The sequence below is a fragment of the Cyprinodon tularosa genome, unplaced genomic scaffold, assembly GCF_016077235.1.
Source record: "Cyprinodon tularosa strain WSP-4 unplaced genomic scaffold, ASM1607723v1 ctg221, whole genome shotgun sequence".
Lineage (NCBI taxonomy): Eukaryota > Metazoa > Chordata > Actinopteri > Cyprinodontiformes > Cyprinodontidae > Cyprinodon > Cyprinodon tularosa.
The window spans coordinates 235,637-256,347 of NW_024038824.1; the positions used below are offsets into that span (position 1 = coordinate 235,637).

The following is a 20,711-nucleotide window of genomic DNA, read 5'->3' on the forward strand; positions in this document are numbered from 1 at the left end:
TCCTATGATATGCCTAATATCACCTTCTGAAGCAGCAGCGGATACTGGATTTATTCACTTTTTTATGACTTTCACCTTTTGAATTGGTGCTCAGTCATCCTGGAACATCCATAGATCATCTGCCTGTTGATTCCACTTGTTATTCCTGGCATTGAGACAAAGCACACATACATTAATGATCAACTTTATACATGGATTGCATGCATGCATTTGCCTCACTGTTGACCCCAAACAGGACTTAAGGTTACTCTCACCTTTTCTACCCTAGATATCCCAAACAATCAGAAGGATCCATAGTTTTCAGCTGTCGATCCTTGTTCCATTTTAGAGTTTCACTCTGTTCACAATGTCCTGTTAGACAACAATGGGTTCTTTATGCTCTTGTCTGGAGTCTGTGCTTTACTTTGTGCAGGTATTACCCCCACCGAAAAACCATTGTTTAGCTAGCTCTGCACTGGTGACCCCAGAGTGTTTTTGTACAAAGTTCTGAAAAATAAACCTTATGTGTGAGAAACACACTGAAGCCTGATCTTAACTGATCCATATATTTGTATTAAATATAAAAAATTAGATAAAATAATTGTTAAAAAAAATCAAAAGAGAATTGGACTGAAAACTTAACTGTGATTAGATAGCACAGCCAAAGGCCATTCTAAACTAATATGGTTGTAATCTCAGTTTAAAGCAATTTAGTGTTTAAGAATTTATTCCAGATTAGTGAGATTAAAAGCTGCTTCTTTATATTTGGTTCTGCTTCTGGGTGTGCAGTGTAGATATAAGTTTGGAGATCGAATATGCATATCATTGATTTAATTTAAAAAAACATGCTCGCTGCAATCTTTTCCATACATAGATGCGATGTTACAGACCAATTTCTATACTGACATTCAACGAGCTTACTACTTCTGCAGTTTAAGACATAACTGTCATTTAAGCTGCACAGTGAACAATGAAAAAACAGCAAAGATTGTTTAAGTCAAGTTTATCACAACATTTACTTTATTTTATGGCATTTTCCTATGCATTATGTAACTTTTCTTACATGGCAGGGCTCGATGTTAACCATCGCCCGATCTTCCGGGGCAAGTAGTTTTTATTGTTGGGAGAGTACAAATTTCATTGCATTTGCCCGCCGGGCAAGTGCAATGATTGCAAAAAAATAAATTATTTATCAGTCAAAATTACTTTATAATCACCGACATTTGATTAAAAATTAACCAGAAGCTTTGCCGGCACCATTTTTGTTGTTCTGTTTGCGTTATTTGAAAAACCGCGTGATTTTCCGCCAGATGGCGTGATTTTTGTCCACCTAGCGGTAATTTTGATGTAGTTACCAAAACGACAAATGGCTGCATTTATTTTGTCAGGGAACACTAATCCTGAGTTGGTTAAAAGTCAGGGAATTCTGAAATTATGTATTATGGAAACCCTGTATAAAATAACTATGTATAATGATTCTCTAGAAAAGTCACATTATATTAATAGTATTATCTTGTATAAACATACCGTAACTCTAAAATAAAAGTTATTCATTTGTGACATTGACTTCTGTCTTGTGATTTATCTTAAGTTTTTAACCTGTCAAGTTTTTTTTTGATTTTTAACATTACAATTATATTTTTCCAAGCTCACAACAGTTTAAAGCAAAGTTTAGTTTGAAAAGAATGTGCAGAAAGGATTGAAAAGCATGTTAATACGGTAATGTAGGCTTGAGTTCATTATCTGTGGCATGCAGATACACACCAGGAACCTGTAAACTTACTGAATTACAAAAAAACATTCAAAAAACAAACATGTTTCATTGATATATATACAAAAATGAATATTAGGAACTATACTTATCAAACATTATACTCGGAAAGTAAAAATTGTTTCTGGGCAAATGAAATTTGGTAAAAATCCTTAATGTCAACCCCTGCATGTTATAATCTAAGAGCTCATCTGTTACTCCAGAATAGTCTGAGATTATTGATCTTATGTTCCGTCTTCCTGTTGTGTTGTATTTCTGCTTGGGAGTCAAACTTAGAGAAAATAACCTGATATCCTGTTTAAAGAAAGAAAATAAACATTAGGCTCAGGGATCATGAGAACATATAATGTTAGAGTTCTGCTCTCAGCACAACAATGTTCCTCAGCCCTGATAATAGGCATAGTTACACAAACTCTCATCACAAATCTACTGAAAGCATTTCCAGTATTAATGTTCATAGATTTCTATGCGTAAAAAGCGATAATATTTCCGTGTTCTGATTTTTTATCCGTATTATGAGACTAAGCTACTTTTCATGCTATTTTGTTTTGCTGCTTGGTACTAATTAAGTCCTGTTAAAATGAATTGTGTTGAATTAGCGCAGACAGAGAAGTTGTTATGTTTGTAGGAAGTAAACATTCTGGATTTTATTAGAGTGAATTAAAGCAAATTAAACTGACCCTGTTCGGCACAGTTTCCCTAAAGGTAGAGAAGACCCCTGGCAGTAGGGACCCTGACACATTTATTTATTCCTTTTATTGTTAGAGGACAGCTTCTTTCAGTTTGACTCTTCAGATGAGAGCAGAAATGAAGCAGTAGATTATTATCTGCAGAAGACTTCTTATATTTGGTTGTTTCTTTTTTGAGTTTATTTCAACAACCCAGCAGAGTAATCCTCACTGATACTGTGGAGGTTCCTCACACTGATGGACTACCGTTGACGATGTTTCTGAACATCATCTCCAGCTAACTGTACAGATATTAAAGATTAATGAAAACATTATCCTGAATCTGGACAGTAGCTATGCAGAGATGATTGATCGCATATGACCATCTAATCTAATCTAATCGGCTGTCTGAGACTGAACTCTGTGACTTGCACAGAAACACACAAACCAGTGACTCAACCGCTGATGGCTGAATGAAATGTTTCATCAGGAAGCAGATCGATACACTAAAAATACTTTTTCAAAATAGTTTGTTTTTTGTACAGATAAACAACTTCCCTTAGCCACATGCTTACAGAGGCTTAACTAATGATATTACAAAGATTTATGTTGCTTTACTCTGTGAAAAATAGCTCTTATGTTCATTTTTAATCCTACGTTCAAAAGGGACTTTTCCCAGTTTCTTTTTTATTATGGAATTTCATGCTGCGGTCCAAAAATGTGATGAGCCAGTTTTCTTTTCATTAAATGCTGCACAACTATTGGTGTATCTATCTAAGAAGTAAGAAGGAAAAAAGAATATGATTTATATTCTAGAAGTTGGTCATCTGCAGCTGCTCCATGATGAGGACAGAAGACAAGAGTTAAGCAATTTGACTGCAATGATTAGAAGAAGGGCTGAAGATGAGGCTCTTAAATAACAGTGCAATCACTTTTAAACATAATAGTGGTAGCATCATACTGTGGGGTTGCTTCCTTTCTTCCTGTGAAATTTTGATTGATGTATGACTCAGGAAAACAACTTCTAATTGACTTGTGAGTTATGGTAGCTTGTTTGAAACCTTAAGAAAGTTAGGATTTCCAAGGTGAGTTTCAGACTCCATGTTCAGAAAATCATCAATAAAAATCTGCTGTTTAGTCAAGATTGCCTAAATATTTGTAAAATATAAATAAATGTATTCGCCTGTTTACTTTCAATTTTGCTGTTTGCTTTTCCTGTCCTCCATTTTATTGGCCTCCGGTGTGGTATAAGTCTATTCCTCAACACCTCAACTGGCTGGCTGGGATTCAGCAGATGTGGAAGGGATTAGTTGGCGCCAGGATGGATGCATCACAGAGTTATATAACAAACTGATGAGCAATTTGGAGTCAAGGAGGATTCATTTAGTTCAGATTAAGATATACTCTCCACCAAACAGCTGCACAGACTGAATATAAGGAATACAACTGAAGAGAGTTTATCAGGTTCCCATGGAGACTGATCTGTTGATGATGAGTCTTGGAATTGAATGAGTGCCACACATTGTAGCTCTCTCTATGTTAGTGTGACATTTGGCCAGGAGGATGGGATTGTGTCGGTGCCACCTGCTGCTGTCTTTCTCTGCTGTTTTGTGGGTCACTGTACGTGAGGCTTGCACCAAGTCTTGCAGGAGATTAGCTGCTGAGCCAAACTGCAGCCTGACAGCTGCAGGATCTGAGCCATCACTCTGTATTTGTGCTTTTATTATCTCTCTCTGGAAAAGCAAAAAACTTACTAGGGAACTGAATTTAAATACAATGATCACTCCCCCGATTTGGCCCATTAGCAATACTATTTTTAGCTGCACACTTCTTTCTTTAAAAAATTGACTTATACTTAGATCCTATTTAGGCTGATAAATGACTATTAAGTAAAAGAGCATCTTTATTTTATTTGTTAAAGCACAATGGCTGCTGTTACCATGTTTAACCGAAAGGAAGGGCTGAAAGCATGAAAACTCAGTGATTTAGCTTTAACTGATTAACATGTTTTCTAATTCTAGAAGAGAAGCAATTACAAACTTTGAAAGAAAGTTAAGATGTTTGTTTACAGAGTGAGTTAAGGTAATCAGGACTAGTTAGTTTTTAATTCTAGGCTGAGCATGCAGCTATTTATCTTTTGTGTTGTTTTAACAAAAGATAATAGTTTTTTTCTGCATTTGCTCTAAAATTCCATTGTTTATGTGAAGTTTGTCTTCTTGTCTTTTATTCTGCTGAAGTAGCATGCCGAGGCTCCGTATTCATTTTCTTCAGCTGTCCTCATTAGTACTTTCTTGTTTTACCCATATTAGTGCACTATAGGACCACCTAAGCTGGGGGTCTTTGGGATTTAGATTATAGTGAAATGTATGGCTTTAGCAGTGTGATGAGGAAAACATTTCAATTCAGTTCAGTTTATTTATATAGTGCCAATTCATTTACAGTTCACCAGATCATACAGTCAACTCGATTCAAAGTTTTCTATCTAAGGAAAAGTATCGGCTCATTGACTCGAAGGCAATCCCTCACACTAAGCATGCTTGTAGTGACAGTGGAGAGGAAAACTCCCTTTTAACAGGAACCACCAGAACCAGGCTCAGTGTGAGCTGCCATCTGCCGAGGCCGACTGGGGTTCAAGGGTCAGAAGCAGAGATACAAAAGGCAACTGTAAAAGGCGACCCCATCCAGGAAACACACAGCCAGGCAGACGAGCTCCGAGCCAGCTCTCATGCCAGAGGACGAAGAGAGCACACCAGCCAGTCACAGCGACAGAAACAGGACCACATTGGGAAAAACAGGCTAATCTCGAACATCTATAAGCAAGCAGCAGCATATGACAGCAGCACAGCTGATATTTCTCTCCAGGATGGTGTCACAGCCAAAAAGGAACAGACAAGGCGAAGCCAGTATGAGAAAATGCAGAGAGAGCATAACGTTAGAGATTGAACTAATAGATTCTGCAGAGTGGGAGAATAGAGATAGAATGAAGCAGAATGATGAAATAGGGGTCCCTATGTCCTCCAGAAGCCTAAACCTATAGCAGCATAACTATAGAGATAGTTAAGGATAACCTGAGCCACTCTAACTATAAGCTTTATCAAAAAAGAAAGTTTTAAAGCTACAGTGTGTAATTTTCAGCGACATCTAACGTCCAGACTGCTGACCGCAGCAACATGAACATCTCCCCCCCCACCGCTTCTCCCCCCCAACAGTACGGCGAGCGTTACGGGACAAAATGTCTTCCACGACGTCCGCATCACCTACCTTCTCAAGTGATGAGGTTTGTTTACATAGATAATTTTACAGATAGTATTTCATTAGTCTGTGTGTTCAGTACCGTCTCAGTTCATCTCTCTCAACTTGCCGTAGTTACTTTCGAGCGTAATGGGCGATCTCGCAATCGCTAGTTTGTTGGCTCTGCGCTGCCGTAGCGCAAAGATGTCTGCCTCCATGGCTGCGAGACCCGCTCCTATGTAATTATAAATAACGAATTCTAAGACAACGCAAATATTAAGGTTAAGAGGCTGAGCTCGTAGATGATGATAAATAACATAGTTATGTATAATATATTACATTTCTGACTGTATATCCCTGTAATTATTACACACTGTAGCTTTAAGCCTAGCCTAAAAAGTAGACAGGCTGTCTGCCTCACGGACTAAAACTGGTAGTTGGTTCCACAGGAGAGGAGCCTGATAACTAAAAGATCTGCCTCCCATTCTACTTTTAGCAATTCTAGGAACCACTAGTAAACCTGCAGATTGAGAGTGAAATTCTCTGTTAGGAACGTAAGGAACAATCAGATCTCTGATATAAGATGGAGAAGCAAGATTTTAAATTAAAGGAGAATTCCGGTTTTTAACACTTTTAGCCCATTTTCTGTAGTGTCCAGGATGAAATCGAATGATCGACACCAAAATTTTGACAATTGGTCCTGTCTCTGCTTTTTGGCTCATGCAGAATCCCCCCCTGGCTGCTTCAGAATGGCTTCCATAGTGCATGTTCGATAATGTCCTTAAAACAACCTTAAACGTTCTTTTTAAAAAATATGCTACTCACCGGGTCGTCAGTGCTGTTCAATGACGTTCCAAAAAAAGTTTCGTGAAGAAAAACCGTTCCTGTCTTGTTTTATTTAGCATTTTGTAAATCCCAGAACTATTTTTTCCGATACATCACAACCGCTTATAAACTTCCGCTTCCCGTTCGAATCTGAAGCGTTGCACACTCCAGACCACTAGTTGGCGACAATGTCTCTATATACTCCTCCTCAGTATATTCCGGTTCAAAACAGTATCCTCTACCGTCAAACTCAAAGTCCAATATGTCCTCATCAAGAATCCACCTTTCGTATTCCATTTTCAGAGTTTTTTAAAGTGTTTAACAGAGACGTTAGCACCTCGACGTCGGAGTACACAGAGTGAAGCGAAAAGACTACAACTAAGTGTAGTCTTTTCCCCATTTCCGGTGGCGGAGGGATATTGACTATTCCAACAGAACTCAATGGGATTTACAAAATGCTAAATAAAACACTACAGGAACGTTTTTTCTTCACAAAACTTTTTTTGGAACGTCATTGAACAGCGCTGACGACCCGGTGAGTAGCATATTTTTAAAAAAGAACGTTTAAGGTTGTTTTAAGGACATTATCATACATGCACTATGGAAGCCATTCTGAAGCAGCCAGGGGGGGATTCTGCATGAGCCAAAAAGCAGAGACAGGAGCAATTGTCAAAATTTTGGTGTCGATCATTCGATTTCATCCTGGACACTATAGAAAATGGGCTAAAAGTGTTAAAAACCGGAATTCTCCTTTAAATTCTTGATTTAATAGGGTCAATAAAATACACTCTATTTCTCTTTGGCCTCTAGTTACTAGCTTGTTTTGTTTCCTTTATTGCACAAATGTATTCTCTCATTAAGAACACTTGTTAGTGCAATCCTTTGTCTGATCAGAACAGACAGAATATTGGAGAAGACTGTATCTGTTCTCCATTGCAAAGACTAATAAATACTGCTTGAATGGAGAACATTGACCTTATGTCTTGTTAATAGTTAGACTTTTTTTCTGATCACGACCTCTAAAATGCTTTGCTTTGTCTTCCTCATCCTTAGTGTGATTTATGTAACCCAAAATGTTCAGGAGGAACAAAAAATGAGATTAACTCCAATTATACCTCCACCAAGGAGGTTATGTTTTTAGGAGACTTTGTGTGTGTGTCTGTCTGAAAGCATTGGTATTTTACTAAAGACAAAAGCACAAGAGAGGGAATGTTGTTGGGTTGTTAGTAGGATTGATTAAAAACTTGTGAACAGATTTTATGTGATTTTCTTTATTTTACCAAAGGTGTACAGTACCTCATACCAAGGAACAATTCATTTAAATATAGAAATGATCAAGATCATGTGTGAGTTTTATCTATTGGTGTAAGTTACAATAATGGGCAAAATGTGCTGCTTGGCAGAGGTCTGCTCTTTCCGAGGGCTTTTCTAGTTGTTTATATTACCAATGAAGCCTAGGCAGAAGTTCAGCTGACTAAAACGGATCACTTACCGTCATGCAATCAGAGGCTATCCACCTGTAAAGCAATCATCTCGCACTTAACCGCACCGCCTTGTAATCTAGTCAGCATCTAGTCAGTTTTGCTCAAAAGACTTCAATCAACAGCTCAACCTGCTAAGTACAAGTATCTGAGTTAGATCACATTTATTTAACCTTTATTTTACCATGAAGTCCCTTGAGATAAAATCTCTTTTTCGAGGGAGACCTGGCCAAGAGGCAGCAGTACAGTAAGACATATAAAAACACATGAAAGCAACATAATAAAATCAATTATAAACTAGACTCTAGAATAACAGTTACAATTCTCTGTGCAAGCGGTTTTCAATAGTGATTTAAAATGCTGTAGCGGAATAAGAGTCCATAATTGCAGGGAGTTTTGAATATTGTGCCACGACCATGGTGCTGCATAGAAAAATTATGTTTTGCCAAGATCTGTGTTGATCCTGGGAATAGTGAAAAGAACACGAGTTGAAGAGCGTGAGTTGTAACCACTGTTAGCTACAGACATGAAGTGACACAGGTATGGAGGGGGTTTACCCTGGATGGCCTTGTAAATAAAAGTAAGCCAATGATGTTGTCTTCTGAGGCTTAAAGAGGGCCATGAAACCAGAGCATACAGTTCACAATGATGAGTCCTGAAGGCAGAGTTGGTGATGAAACCTAAAGCACTGTGATAAACTATGTCCAGGGAGTGGAGTGCATTTGGCAGAGATCACTCCTCCGTATTTAAGCATCTAGTTTTGTCAATCTCTGTCCAATATGGTTCTTCAAAAATCATTATGACTTTGAATCGCTCTCGGTGCCTGCTTGCAGTCGTGTCCTGAAAACCTGCTTCCTGTTATGTCGATGTGGTCACAGCTTCTCACAGTTCTATCTCTGGTAGTTTTTACTCTCTGGGATGTTTGGGAAACCAAAGATGCATCACAAGATCTGATGACAGGTGTAACAACACTAAGGAACACATGAGGTGATTGAACAATCATCTGTAAATATAAACAGATTTCTCGTAATCTGTACAGATTTAGATTTCTAATAGTTAAATTTAGACGGTTCTGTCCGCTTCTGTGTTTTCCTACAGCAAAAGATGTTTCTTAAGGCCGTGGAATCATATTTTGTTGTATTTCACCTGTGAAGTCAGGAAGTTTTCCTGGCCCTCATATTTTTTTTTTGCACTGGCGGTAAGGTGTGAATTAGGTTTTGGTCAGGGTTAGATATGTACCATTAATGGTTAAGTTTAGGGGTAGGCCATAAATGGTATTGGAAATGAATGGAAGTCAATCCAAGGTCCTCAGTAAGTATTTAAAACATGGATATGTGTGAGTGGTTGCTTCTGTTTTCGTATAAGGAGGAGGACCATTTTTTTGTGTTTTACCGTCAAATATGGAGGATCGTTTGTACCATTGTTTGGAAATTTTGCTTATATATATATATATTGAGGTTTTAGGACTATGGTTGGAAATAGTTTAGGTTAAGGTTAGGGTAAGTTTGCACTGTAACAGTGTAGTTTAGGGTTATTGTCAAAGTTAGGGCATAGAAAGGGTTTATAATGATTGGAAATTAATGTAAAAGTAATTTGGAGTCAACAAAAGGTCCTCACTAGATATATTAGGATAAAATATGTGTGTGTGTGTGCGTGTGTGTGTGTGTGTGTGTGACTCAGCTGTTTCTCTACTCCCGGAAATGATTCAGAAACTCATAGCTTGGATTAATCGGATCACCTTTCAGTCAGAGTGACGTCTCTGGATTGGTTGTCAGGATCACTGACTGCTGCCAACACAACATTATCTCAATGTGGATCTGATCTTAGCAAAGGTGTCTGAAATTCATCTATACGTACTTGTAAATAACAGAGAAAATATACCTAAGACTTTATCTTCAAAACATTAATCTAATGTTTTGAAAAAAATTGGAAAACTTCATATTGAAAGGTTAATGGCCTTGTGACATGTTAAATTCTTATAAGCAGACCTTGTCTGAGTGTTTGACTCTCAACATTTAATACAGAGTTTGACCACTAGATGGTAGATTTTACTACAAACGTTAATACATCATTTAGGAAAATTAAAACTTTATTTTTGATTTGCATTGGTTATTTTAGACTGTCTTTAATCCTTAACTGGAGGAAGTTGACTTTTTTCAAGTTTTGTATGAGAATGGAGAAGGAAATTATTGTAGTGAAATGCTTATATGTAGATTTTATACTTATAAAAGCTGTTTTTATCAATGACTCAGCTATTACTTTTTTCATCATTCCTAGTCTGGGGATACAGTCTTACCACAGAGGAAATATCTGCCTTAAATTCATAGTAAAGTGGATCAATTTTTCCTCTTAAAATGTCTTAAAAAGGACAAAGATCAACTAAGCTAATATAGGACATTTTAACCCATAGTGTATTTGAAGGCCTGCCTTAAGTTAACCTCATCAGAAAGTGATTACTGGCCAACATTTTCAAGCATGAAGTAATGTTTTCCACAGGTTAGATACCTCGCCCCAACTAGAGAATGGTTTTTGATCCTGGAAATATAAATGAATAATTTGAGAAATGGGTTTTTGGATCAAGACTGCCCTTGCTTATTTCTTTCTTCTTTTTGTTTTTATTTACATTGAGTTTCCATGTTTTCCTGGCTTTCAGCTTCCTACCAAAGCTCAGAGAGATGAGATGACTCTCAGGTTCACTAGTCATTCTAAATTGCCTGTTTTGCGTGTCTGCCCTCTGTGTCTCTGTGATGGTCTGTCGACCTGTTCAGGGTGTATCTTGCCCAATGAAACCCCCCCTAACCCCCCCCCCCCCCCCCCCCCCCCCAGACGTTGGGTTATAGAGAGGTAAGGATAGAGAACTGGGCCTTACAGGTCTGAGTAGCAGACAGAGTCATCCTCTCGTCTGTCTGTTTACCCCGTCATGCAGAAACACCAGGGGAGGTGTGTTTCGGGCGATGGTGATGTTTGGTGGGTGGGCTGGTGTTGTTGTTAGTGGCATCAGTTTCATGACGCCCCCCCTTCCACCACCACCCTTTCCACTGTGCTCCTGATGGCTGGCGGGTGGAATGTAGCGTGACCCAGTTATTTATAGTCGAGCCCACTTGAAATACTCCAAGCGGGGTTTCATTGAGGATAAACAGAAGCTGCTGTCAGACTGAGCTGCCTGCTTTGACTTGATTTGGTTTTGTCTCACTGCTGAAAAATATAAATTAAGCGACAGTCGTTCATTCTAGCAGAAAGCTTGTTTCTAGAACCTTCAAGACTTTAAAAGATTTGCATCACCATCTGGAGATGTCTCCTGAAGATCGTGGGGCGGGAATAAGGTTTGAAATACAAAGAACTACTTTTCATTCTATAATTGACGTTTTGTGTTATTTTTATTTTCTTTTTGTACAACTCCTCATCTTGTAATGTCTTGGCTTTGAGAGTTTTGGAAATATTCAAATTTCCTTAACAAAGCATTATTAGCCAGTAAAGTGAATTGCATTTTTTTCTTATATGTGCATCAATTAAGTGCGTTATAAGTTAGATGATCACAATGTTTTTGACCTGATTTCACAGGAAACACAATATGCGAAACAGTATAAGCCATTGCATCCTCACTCTGCTGACTTGAGTTACATGCAGATTTTTCGGTTTACAGTGTTGACACATGCTGTCCGGCTTTTCCTGTTTACATTAAGTGGGAATCGGATCAGCCTGTTCCGCCTGGTTATTGTATGTGTGTCTGTATGCAGAACATAAACAGGGATTAGTTGCATCAGAGATGAGGTTGGTGTGGCAAATAGCTCACAAACAGGTGGGTAAACATATTAACGCCTGCCTCTGTCCCATCACAAGATAATTCTGCCTTCATTAGTCACATTGTTTTTCTCTGGTCTATTTCGAAAGTGCCATGACCAGGCTTGTTAGAGGCTCAGACATGCCGTCCTCTCTGTTATTTCTGAGATTCCTGATAGGGTTAAAGGGGATATCCGTCAAGCAGCTGCTATTGTGCGGCTGTCTCCTATGTCTACATCCCAGGTTCATCTTCTAAGTTTGAAAAGTTGGAAGAGTTTTTTTTATTGTGTTTCAATAAAAATATGGGTTACTGAACCATTTTCATATTTCTCAGAATAATCCTTTATTTTTAAAATCTAACTACTTTGTGTGTTTTTCTGTAGGCTTACCTGGATAAATCAAAGGTTATGCATTTTAAAATCATAACAATGCTTGGGATTCAGAGCATCAGGCTTTTACATTTTTCTCCCACACAATACTTCAATAGAAAACAAGTAACAGAGTCAGGCCAACTCCACATGGGGATAAGTAACCTAACCTAAAGCTGTATTTTAATGTTTAAGCTGTAATCCTAATGGATCTGTCATCATTTATGTTTTTGTTTTAAGCCGTGTCCCAGAGTGGAACAGTTTCAAAGCACCGGTTTCCTGTTGCAGTTTGTACATGCAAATTGTGTCATTTCATAAGCATTTATGTCATAGCTCCACTCCCCTCTATGCCCTGCAGGTGTATCTTTGCGACCAATTTGCTGTGTTTAAACCACAAGAGCTGCTGTTTATTGTCAAATAATCTGCTGTAATGTAACAACCTCACCAAAGGCCTCAGCATATGTAATACAGCATCTTTAGTGAAGTTGTGAAGAAGATGTTAATGACAAGATTGAGAGTTCACCTTCATCTGAACTAAGCAATATTTTTACTCATTTGAGATTAATCATATTTAAGCTTTAATCCTTACGTATCACCTTACCACCCTTAAGAGGTCCATGTTTTTACATTTAATCTGGATTGAAAAACCTGCTGCCTTAAAACCAACTCTGTACCTCTTTCTGGAAAGAATTGTATCTTAAGCAGAGAATGGACCAGATTTTCATCAGTTTAATGCAACTTTAAGTGTTTTGCAGTCTCACTCTGGCATGTTCAGCTTCTTCATATTCCCTGGAAATGAGATTCTGAAAGGCGCGTGTGATTGGAAGTTGAGAAGGGGGAAGCAGGCAGACCTTTCGTCATAAGTGTTACTTGAGACATGGATGTTTGGGTCATGTGGTCACTAGGTGGACACTACAGCTTTTCAAGGCCTCAAGTGTTTCAAGCAGCTCCTTGGTAGTTATAATGAAGGGAGGATACTGGAGAAACTTTAGCAGCTAAAAGGGTCTGAAGTTTAGCAAAGTTGGAAATATGTAATGTCTATGCTTAGTGCGAGTTTACATTTTATTCTGTGTGACTGTGTTTATAGGCTATCAGGATGGGGCCTGATTACATCATAAAAGGACATTTTGAAGTCAGGAGTTTACATCTTTAATTGTTCTAAAGGGATGAAATAGAATAGCCAAAAACGATTTCTGGATCTTCATTTGCACAGTTTTTTTATTATTATTATTGTATTCATAGTGTCAATCAGTGAGGCTCTGATCTTTTTTTAAACTGAAAGAGATCCTGAAAATGGCCCAATGGTTTCCCTGTTTTTCTTTTTACTCTCCACTGGCACTGGTCTGCTTCTTACTGAAGGTTTCTCTCCACTGCCACCAGTGGAATTAGATTGAAAATCTAAAAAAGCTTCTGTGTGTTTAACTGATCTCTAACCCATTGAATGCTGGAGAGAGGAAACGGAGGATGGATAGATGTACGCTGTTGAGAAAATGTTTCTACTCAGTTTTCAAGGATGTTATTAAGAATAACGGGTAATTGAAAAGAAACATAGTTTTCTGCATCTGCTAACTAACAGATAGCCCATTGATTATCAGATTGTGTGATTTTGTCATAAATCAAAATTACAATTTTATTTTTATATTTTAACCAATATTATGATTAATAGTTTCATCTTCCTATTTTGGATAATTAAATGATTTGGATTTAATTTTGAAATTGTGATTATTGAAATTGGATTTATATTGCTAATTTAATTAAGGGTCCAGCGCTGCTCCAGACTGAAAGGAGACAGTTTGTCTGAAATGTGGTTGGATAGATGGATGGATGGATGGATGGATGGATGGATGGATGGATGGATGGATGGATGGATGGTTGGATAGGTGGGTGGATGGATGGATGAATTGATGGTTGGATAGGTGGGTTGATAGATGGATGGATGGTTGAATGGATGGTTGGATGGATGGAAGGTTGGATAGGTGGGTGGATGGATGGATGGATGGATGGTTGGAAGGTTGGATAGGTGGTGGATGGATGGATGGATGAATGGATGGTTGGATGGATGGATGGTTGGATAGGTGGGTGGATGGATGGATGAATGAATGGATGGATGGTTGGAAGGTTGGATAGGTGGTGGATGGATGAATGAATGGATGGATGAATGGGTGGTTGGATGGATGGATGGAAGGTTGGATAGGTGGGTGGATAGATGGATGGATGGATGGATGCGTGGGTGGGTGGGATGGATGGATGAATGGTTGGATAGGTGTGTGGATGGATGGAGGGATGGATAGGTGGTTAGATAGATGGATGGATGGATGGATGGATGGTTGGATAGGTGGGTGGATGGATGGATGGATGGATGGGTGGATGGATGGATGGATGGATGTTGGAAGGTTGGATAGGTGGTGGATGGATGGATGGATGAATGGATGGTTGGATGGATGGATGGTTGGAAGGTTGGATAGGTGGTGGATGGATGGATAAATGGATGGATGGTTGGATAGGTGGGTGGATGGATGAATGAATGGATGGATGAATGGGTGGTTGGATGGAAGGTTGGATAGGTGGGTGGATGGATGAATGAATGGATGGATGGTTGGAAGGTTGGATAGGTGGTGGATGGATGGATGGATAAATGGATGGATGGTTGGATAGGTGGTGGATGGATGGATGGATAAATGGATGGATGGTTGGATAGGTGGGTGGATGGATGAATGAATGGATGGATGAATGGGTTGTTGGATGGATGGATGGAAGGTTGGATAGGTGGGTGGATAGATGGATGGATGGATGGATGGATGGATGGATGGATGGATGGATGGAAGGTTGGATAGGTGGGTGGATAGATGGATGGATGGATGGATGGATGGATGGAAGGTTGGATAGGTGGGTGGATAGATGGATGGATGGATGGATGGATGGATGGATGGATGGATGGATGCGTAAGTTGGGTGGGATGGATGGATGGATGGATAGGTGGGTGGATAGATGGATGGATGGATGAATGGTTGGATAGGTGTGTGGATGGATGGAGGGATGGATAGGTGGTTGGATAGATGGATGGATGGATGGTTGGATAGGTGGGTGGATGGATGGAGGGATGGATAGGTGGTTGGATAAATGGATGGATCAATGGATAGGTGGGGGGATGGGTGGAGGGATGGATGGAAGGTTGGATAGGTAGGTGGATAGATGGATGCATGGATGGAGGGATGGATGGTTGGATGGATGGAAGGTTGGATAGGTGGGTGGATGGATGGATGGATGGATGGATGAATGGATGGTTGGATGAATGGATGGTTGGATAGGTGGATGGATGGATGGAAGGTTGGATGGATGAATGGATGGTTGGATAGGTGGATAGATGGATGGAATGTTGGATAGGTGGGTAGATGGATGGATGGGTGGATGGTTGGATTGGTGGGTGGATAGATGGATGGATGGGTGGATGGATGGATTATGACTTAGCATCCCTTTTTAGGCCAAAGCAGACATGCTTCAGAGTGATAAAAGTGAACAGGAAATATTTACTGTATTTTCTGCAACCTGAACAATTCATGATGAACGCAGCAAGTTTGCCAAATCGAATTTGCTAGTTTTCTTTTAATTAACATTTTATGCAAACATCCTCACCTATTCATAAACAACCTCATAAAGTCTATACAGTTTGTTCCAATTAAAACAGCAGATGACTCTGTTGTTGCTGCAACATGATCTTCATGGTGATTTTACACCAGTTGTTTGCTGTTTTCCAGGACAGCTGCTCACACAGGGGAGGAAGTTTCCATCCTCAGCTGGATTTAAATTTAGTATGCTGTTATTTCATGTAATGAACGCTGCTGAGTCATAGGCCACTAGTAGAACAACAGCTTGACAAGTTTTTAAGGAAGATTGGAAGCCTTAAAACCAATAACAATAACTGGCCTGTGCAGTAACCACAATGCAGGTATTTTCTGTTACTCCTGCAGCTATTTATATGAACCTCTCGAGGTCATTTTTCTCTTTTCTCCTATTAATGTATATCCAATCATAGTTTTCTAAGCCAAAGCGTGACAACTCTTGATTTCATTCTATTTTTATTTACATTGAGAAAAATAGTCAAACATTAATTTCACAGATAAATTCTGCATCATTGCACATTACAACATTGAGATAGTATTATAACCTTAGATGTGTTGGCTTTACAATAAGGACAGATGAAGGACTGAGCTTGTGGCACATGGATTTAAGAGAGGAAACATGCTTTAAACATTACTCTCTTAGATATTTTTATTCCCATATAGATGACATGTGAGTCACAACTCTACTTTATGTAAAATATGATCTATAGTTAATTTTAAAATAGCAAGTCGGGAAGTTATGCTTGGCATCTCATTTTTCAGGCTCTAAATGTCCAGCAGTGCCACCGTTTAAAAAGCTATGTCTCATCGCTGCTCCCATCTGACTCCAGCATTAACAATCATCTTCCTGTTGTTTTATGGGCCATGCCTAAATTTAGGTGGTGACATTTCATTTAACATGGACTCAACTGTAGAAATGACAGCAAAAGGAGGAAGAAGTTACACTCACTTAGTTTTAGATGTAGTTTAAATGTTTTCATAAGTTTCCTGGAGTAATGATTTTATCAAATATTGACAGTATCCAGTAAAATTTAAATTATCTGCAATTAGTAATTCGTGTCTCCACATCAGCTTTGATATTATAATGTTATATCCTATCAGCTGAGCAGATATCACATTGAGCTATGGCAAATATTGAAGAAAACAGATTTGCCTATCAGCCCTGTGCACCCTTCTGCCATGGCCAATCATCATCGAGGACTCTGCTTTAAAAAAAAGACTGTTCTGCCAACTGTCAGGATTTGGTTGCCGTTTGTTGACCCAAATGCAGAGGCAGGGAGGCAGAGGTGATTTTCTTTTGGGTTTGATGAAAGGTAAACTGAACACAGAGGCAGGAAATCCAAAAAACCAAAACAGGAAAAAAAAAGTCCAAACAAACCAGAAACCAGGAATCCAAAATCAAAAAATCAAAATATGAAAACAAAGTCAAAACAAACCAGAAACCATGGAGACATCAGTGAGGATACTATCACGAGGAGGAAGGCTCAGAGAGAAGTTGGAGGAAGTTATACGAAGAACCAGCACTGAATAACTGCACAGGAAGTGTATTTATGGGAGACTGAAACAAAGAGAGGGCTAACGAGCAGATTGGGAGCAGGTGTGAACAGAGCAGAAACAGGAAAGGAGCTAGGGAAAAAGGAGAACACAAGAGGGCAGCAGAGGGCAACAAATAAAAACTAGAAAAACATGGAGCAAAGTAAAACAGAATACACAAAAGAAAACATAGCAGAACCAAGACTGTAACACCAACAGATTTCTGCTCCTTCAAACTGCAACAGCCCGCCACCCCTTGCTGGGGGTGGGGGACATGCCTCTACTTATTCATCTGTGCAATAATAACATCATTACGTTAATGTTAAAAAAGGATTTAAACAAATATTTTGTCATTGTGTAATATTTTTGTCTTTAGGATCAGAACATCTTTTACAAATATTAAATCAAATTTGATCCGTTTTTAGGTGCTTGGATACAAATATAATAAAAAATTATACTAAAGTTGTATAAATAGAAATTAGAAATATACTTGTTTTGGACATCTACCTCTGTATATTCTTACTTTCGTTCTTCCAGTTTCTGAATGTTTCCAAACACAGATTTGTACATTTTGAAGGTTTTCATTAATGTTTGGCTTCTGTGTTTCCTTGTTTAGTTGGGAGCTCATTGATTCTGGTCCAGACAGCCGTTCTGGAACTGGAGCTCAGCTCGGAGACTCCCTCAGACTTTTCCTAGAGGAGACGTCAGCTTTTAAACAGCAAAATCCTGGAAAGGTAAGGCTGAAAACTCATTCAACGTAATTACAGACAGTGTGGCTTAACTCAGTTGAGATGTAAGACTCAGACTGAGTTTGGGATTAGTTAAACAGAAAGGAAACAAAGTTTAAATCTGCTGCAATAAACAAAAATAGAGCATAACAACCAAGCATGAGGAATTATTCATTCTTTAATTTTTCCTGCTACAGTTCTGCCTGCTGGTTTGCAGCGTGTGCACATTCTTTGCTGTCTTAGGACGCTACATTCCAGGAATCATAATCTCCTATATCATAGGTGAGTAAAGAGACGTTTTGCACTTTTTCATTTTTGGAACGCCCTTTCTTGTTTTACTATGTAACAATTTATCCCTTATTATCATGATTTTTTTTATGCAGTGCTGAGTATTTTCCTTTGGCCTCTGATTTCATCTCAAGATATCAGCTTGTGGCTGGAGCCAGTTCTGCAGAAGCTGGACTTCGGCATTGGTCACTTTTTTCAGAAAATCAAGCAGAACCGTGGTAAATATCAAACAATGTGGGAGATATCTGGAACTATGACAATTATATCCTTTCTTTTAAATCAACCCTTATCTATTATATACCTTTTTAGATAAGATATTTTAAATCCAAAGTGTCCTCCTTTGTAAAAGTCCTAGAACTGGATTATTGATTGAACTCCCCATATTTAGCTTTAGCATATCTATGTAAAAACGTATTTCATATATATTAATAAATATACTGACACAATTACATGGTTTTGGACCTAATCTTGCATTTTCCAATTCATTACTTCCAGACAAGAGACTAATTCAAACTCAGACGGAGATGAAGGATGTTGAATCAGACCTTTCTTCCATGTTCCCCAAGGTTTGTAATTCATTTCAACCATCTTAATCGAATCCTGTTTGCTAAAAGGGTCCCAATATAACTAATTCAATTTACCCCTTATTATCATATTAAGTCTGACAGTTTGTTAAACCTCCAGTGAGGTCATAGAGTTTGCTTCCCTAGTTTTATACAACCTTTACATATTTTTTAGCCATGATATTAGAAAAATGGGACATTTAAAACAGACTTAACTCAAAAATGTTATTTTTAAAGACTGAAAACAAATACATGCTATTGGATTTTCATGAAATTTATAGATTTAAATACAGTTACATAAATCAATTTATTTGGGGTTTAACTACAATAAGGGGTCAAATTCTTGCCGGTACTATATAAAAATATATTATTTTACTACACCCTGCATGCATTTTTTAAAAAAGTAATTTTTTTTCAGATTTAGACCAATATGACTGGCTTATTGGCAGTAGTCTTTCCATCTTATTGTATTTTGGAAATATCTGTGTTTTCTACTTTTGCATATTGTGTTGTGAGGTTGCAGTTTGTGTTATAAACTTTCACCTAGAGTTGGCCAGAATATTAGTTATAAGAGGAAAAACTGTACGAAAAATAAAAAGCTGCAGAGGATGTGTTCCTGTGCCTCATTTCCACACATAATGTACATGTCTAGCATAACTGACCCTATAAGTGGGTCTAAACCAGTAATCTCTATTTATTCACTGGATTTCTGATAGGCCATTTAGTACAGAGTGCTGTGAAGTCACCGGCAGCCATATTTGTACTCCCTATTTACAACGGTCGAAAAGTAAACAAATTGGCGCTACAGCATCGAGCAACGTTGATGTTCTCATTTTCAGGGGGGCTTAAGACTTTTAAAACAAAGATAAATTCATCGCTTTGACACACACCTGCTGTTTCATAGTATCTGGAAGATGACTGTAATTTATGGTAAAAAAAAAATGGGCACATCACATTGCATAGTCAGTATGAAAGTCCATTAAGTTTATAAATAATGTAATATAACATATTATACAAATACATCACAACATAATAAGTGTGATAATGGAGCATGATATACTTATTCAGATATCAACAATATTACACATGCACACTATCTGGTGATGAGCCAAAAGTGCTAAATTGAAGATGTACATTTGTGTACATTGTTATGGTAATTACGTTACATTACAGGCATTTTTATAGCACGACTCCATGAAAGTAGGGACTACCAAGATGGCGGCAAGTTACTTCAGTTTTTTTTGCCTATCAGCAATCCAGTTTATAAATAGAAATCAGTGGGCTAAACCTGGACGTTTTAAGTCAAGCGCCCTCTTGTGGCTAAAGTTGCAGTATGGCAGTCATGATGAGGGGATTTCTTTGTTGCTCATTCTGAGCTATTTTAAGGCGACAGTGGGAAGGAATTACTAGAAATATGCAGAAGAACAAGGCTAATTATGGGTCACCATGGTGTAGAAAGGAGTTATGAGCACAGGCAGAAACACTGTGGCAACAAAAGTTATCATGTCAGAAGCAAACAAAAACACAGGAGATGTGTGCCAAATAATTTGGATAACTTTTCCTATGAAAAAAAATGAAACAGAAGCATTGAGCAAAAAGATAAAAAGAAATCACACAGCTAATGGCACCAGTAGCCTTAAGAATCATGTTCAGGAAAGAGTAGCTGCAGCTGGATCCAAAAAAAGAAAACAGACATAGAGCTGTAGTTGAATTTGTTTGGTTAATGTTTTATTTCAACGACTACTGCAGCCTAAATAAATTCTCTAAACATTCAGTTACAGAAATAAAGTGACTGTAGAATAAGCATTCTGAGTTTCTGCACTGGTTACAAGAGCCGATACATCTGCAGACCTGTCAAAACTCTGCATTGGATTTG

General features: G+C 38.3%; 1 protein-coding gene across 1 annotated transcript in view; it reads left to right on the plus strand.

Moving 5' to 3' along the window:
• Positions 1-20,711, plus strand: part of retreg1 (reticulophagy regulator 1) — a 36,848-nt gene that overhangs the window by 12,926 nt on the left and 3,211 nt on the right. Inside the window, exons 4-7 of the mRNA XM_038286161.1 lie at positions 17,873-17,990; positions 18,182-18,266; positions 18,368-18,490; positions 18,768-18,838. Of these exons, the coding sequence (XP_038142089.1) occupies positions 17,873-17,990; positions 18,182-18,266; positions 18,368-18,490; positions 18,768-18,838 (397 nt within the window). The remainder of the gene's footprint in view (positions 1-17,872; positions 17,991-18,181; positions 18,267-18,367; positions 18,491-18,767; positions 18,839-20,711) is intronic.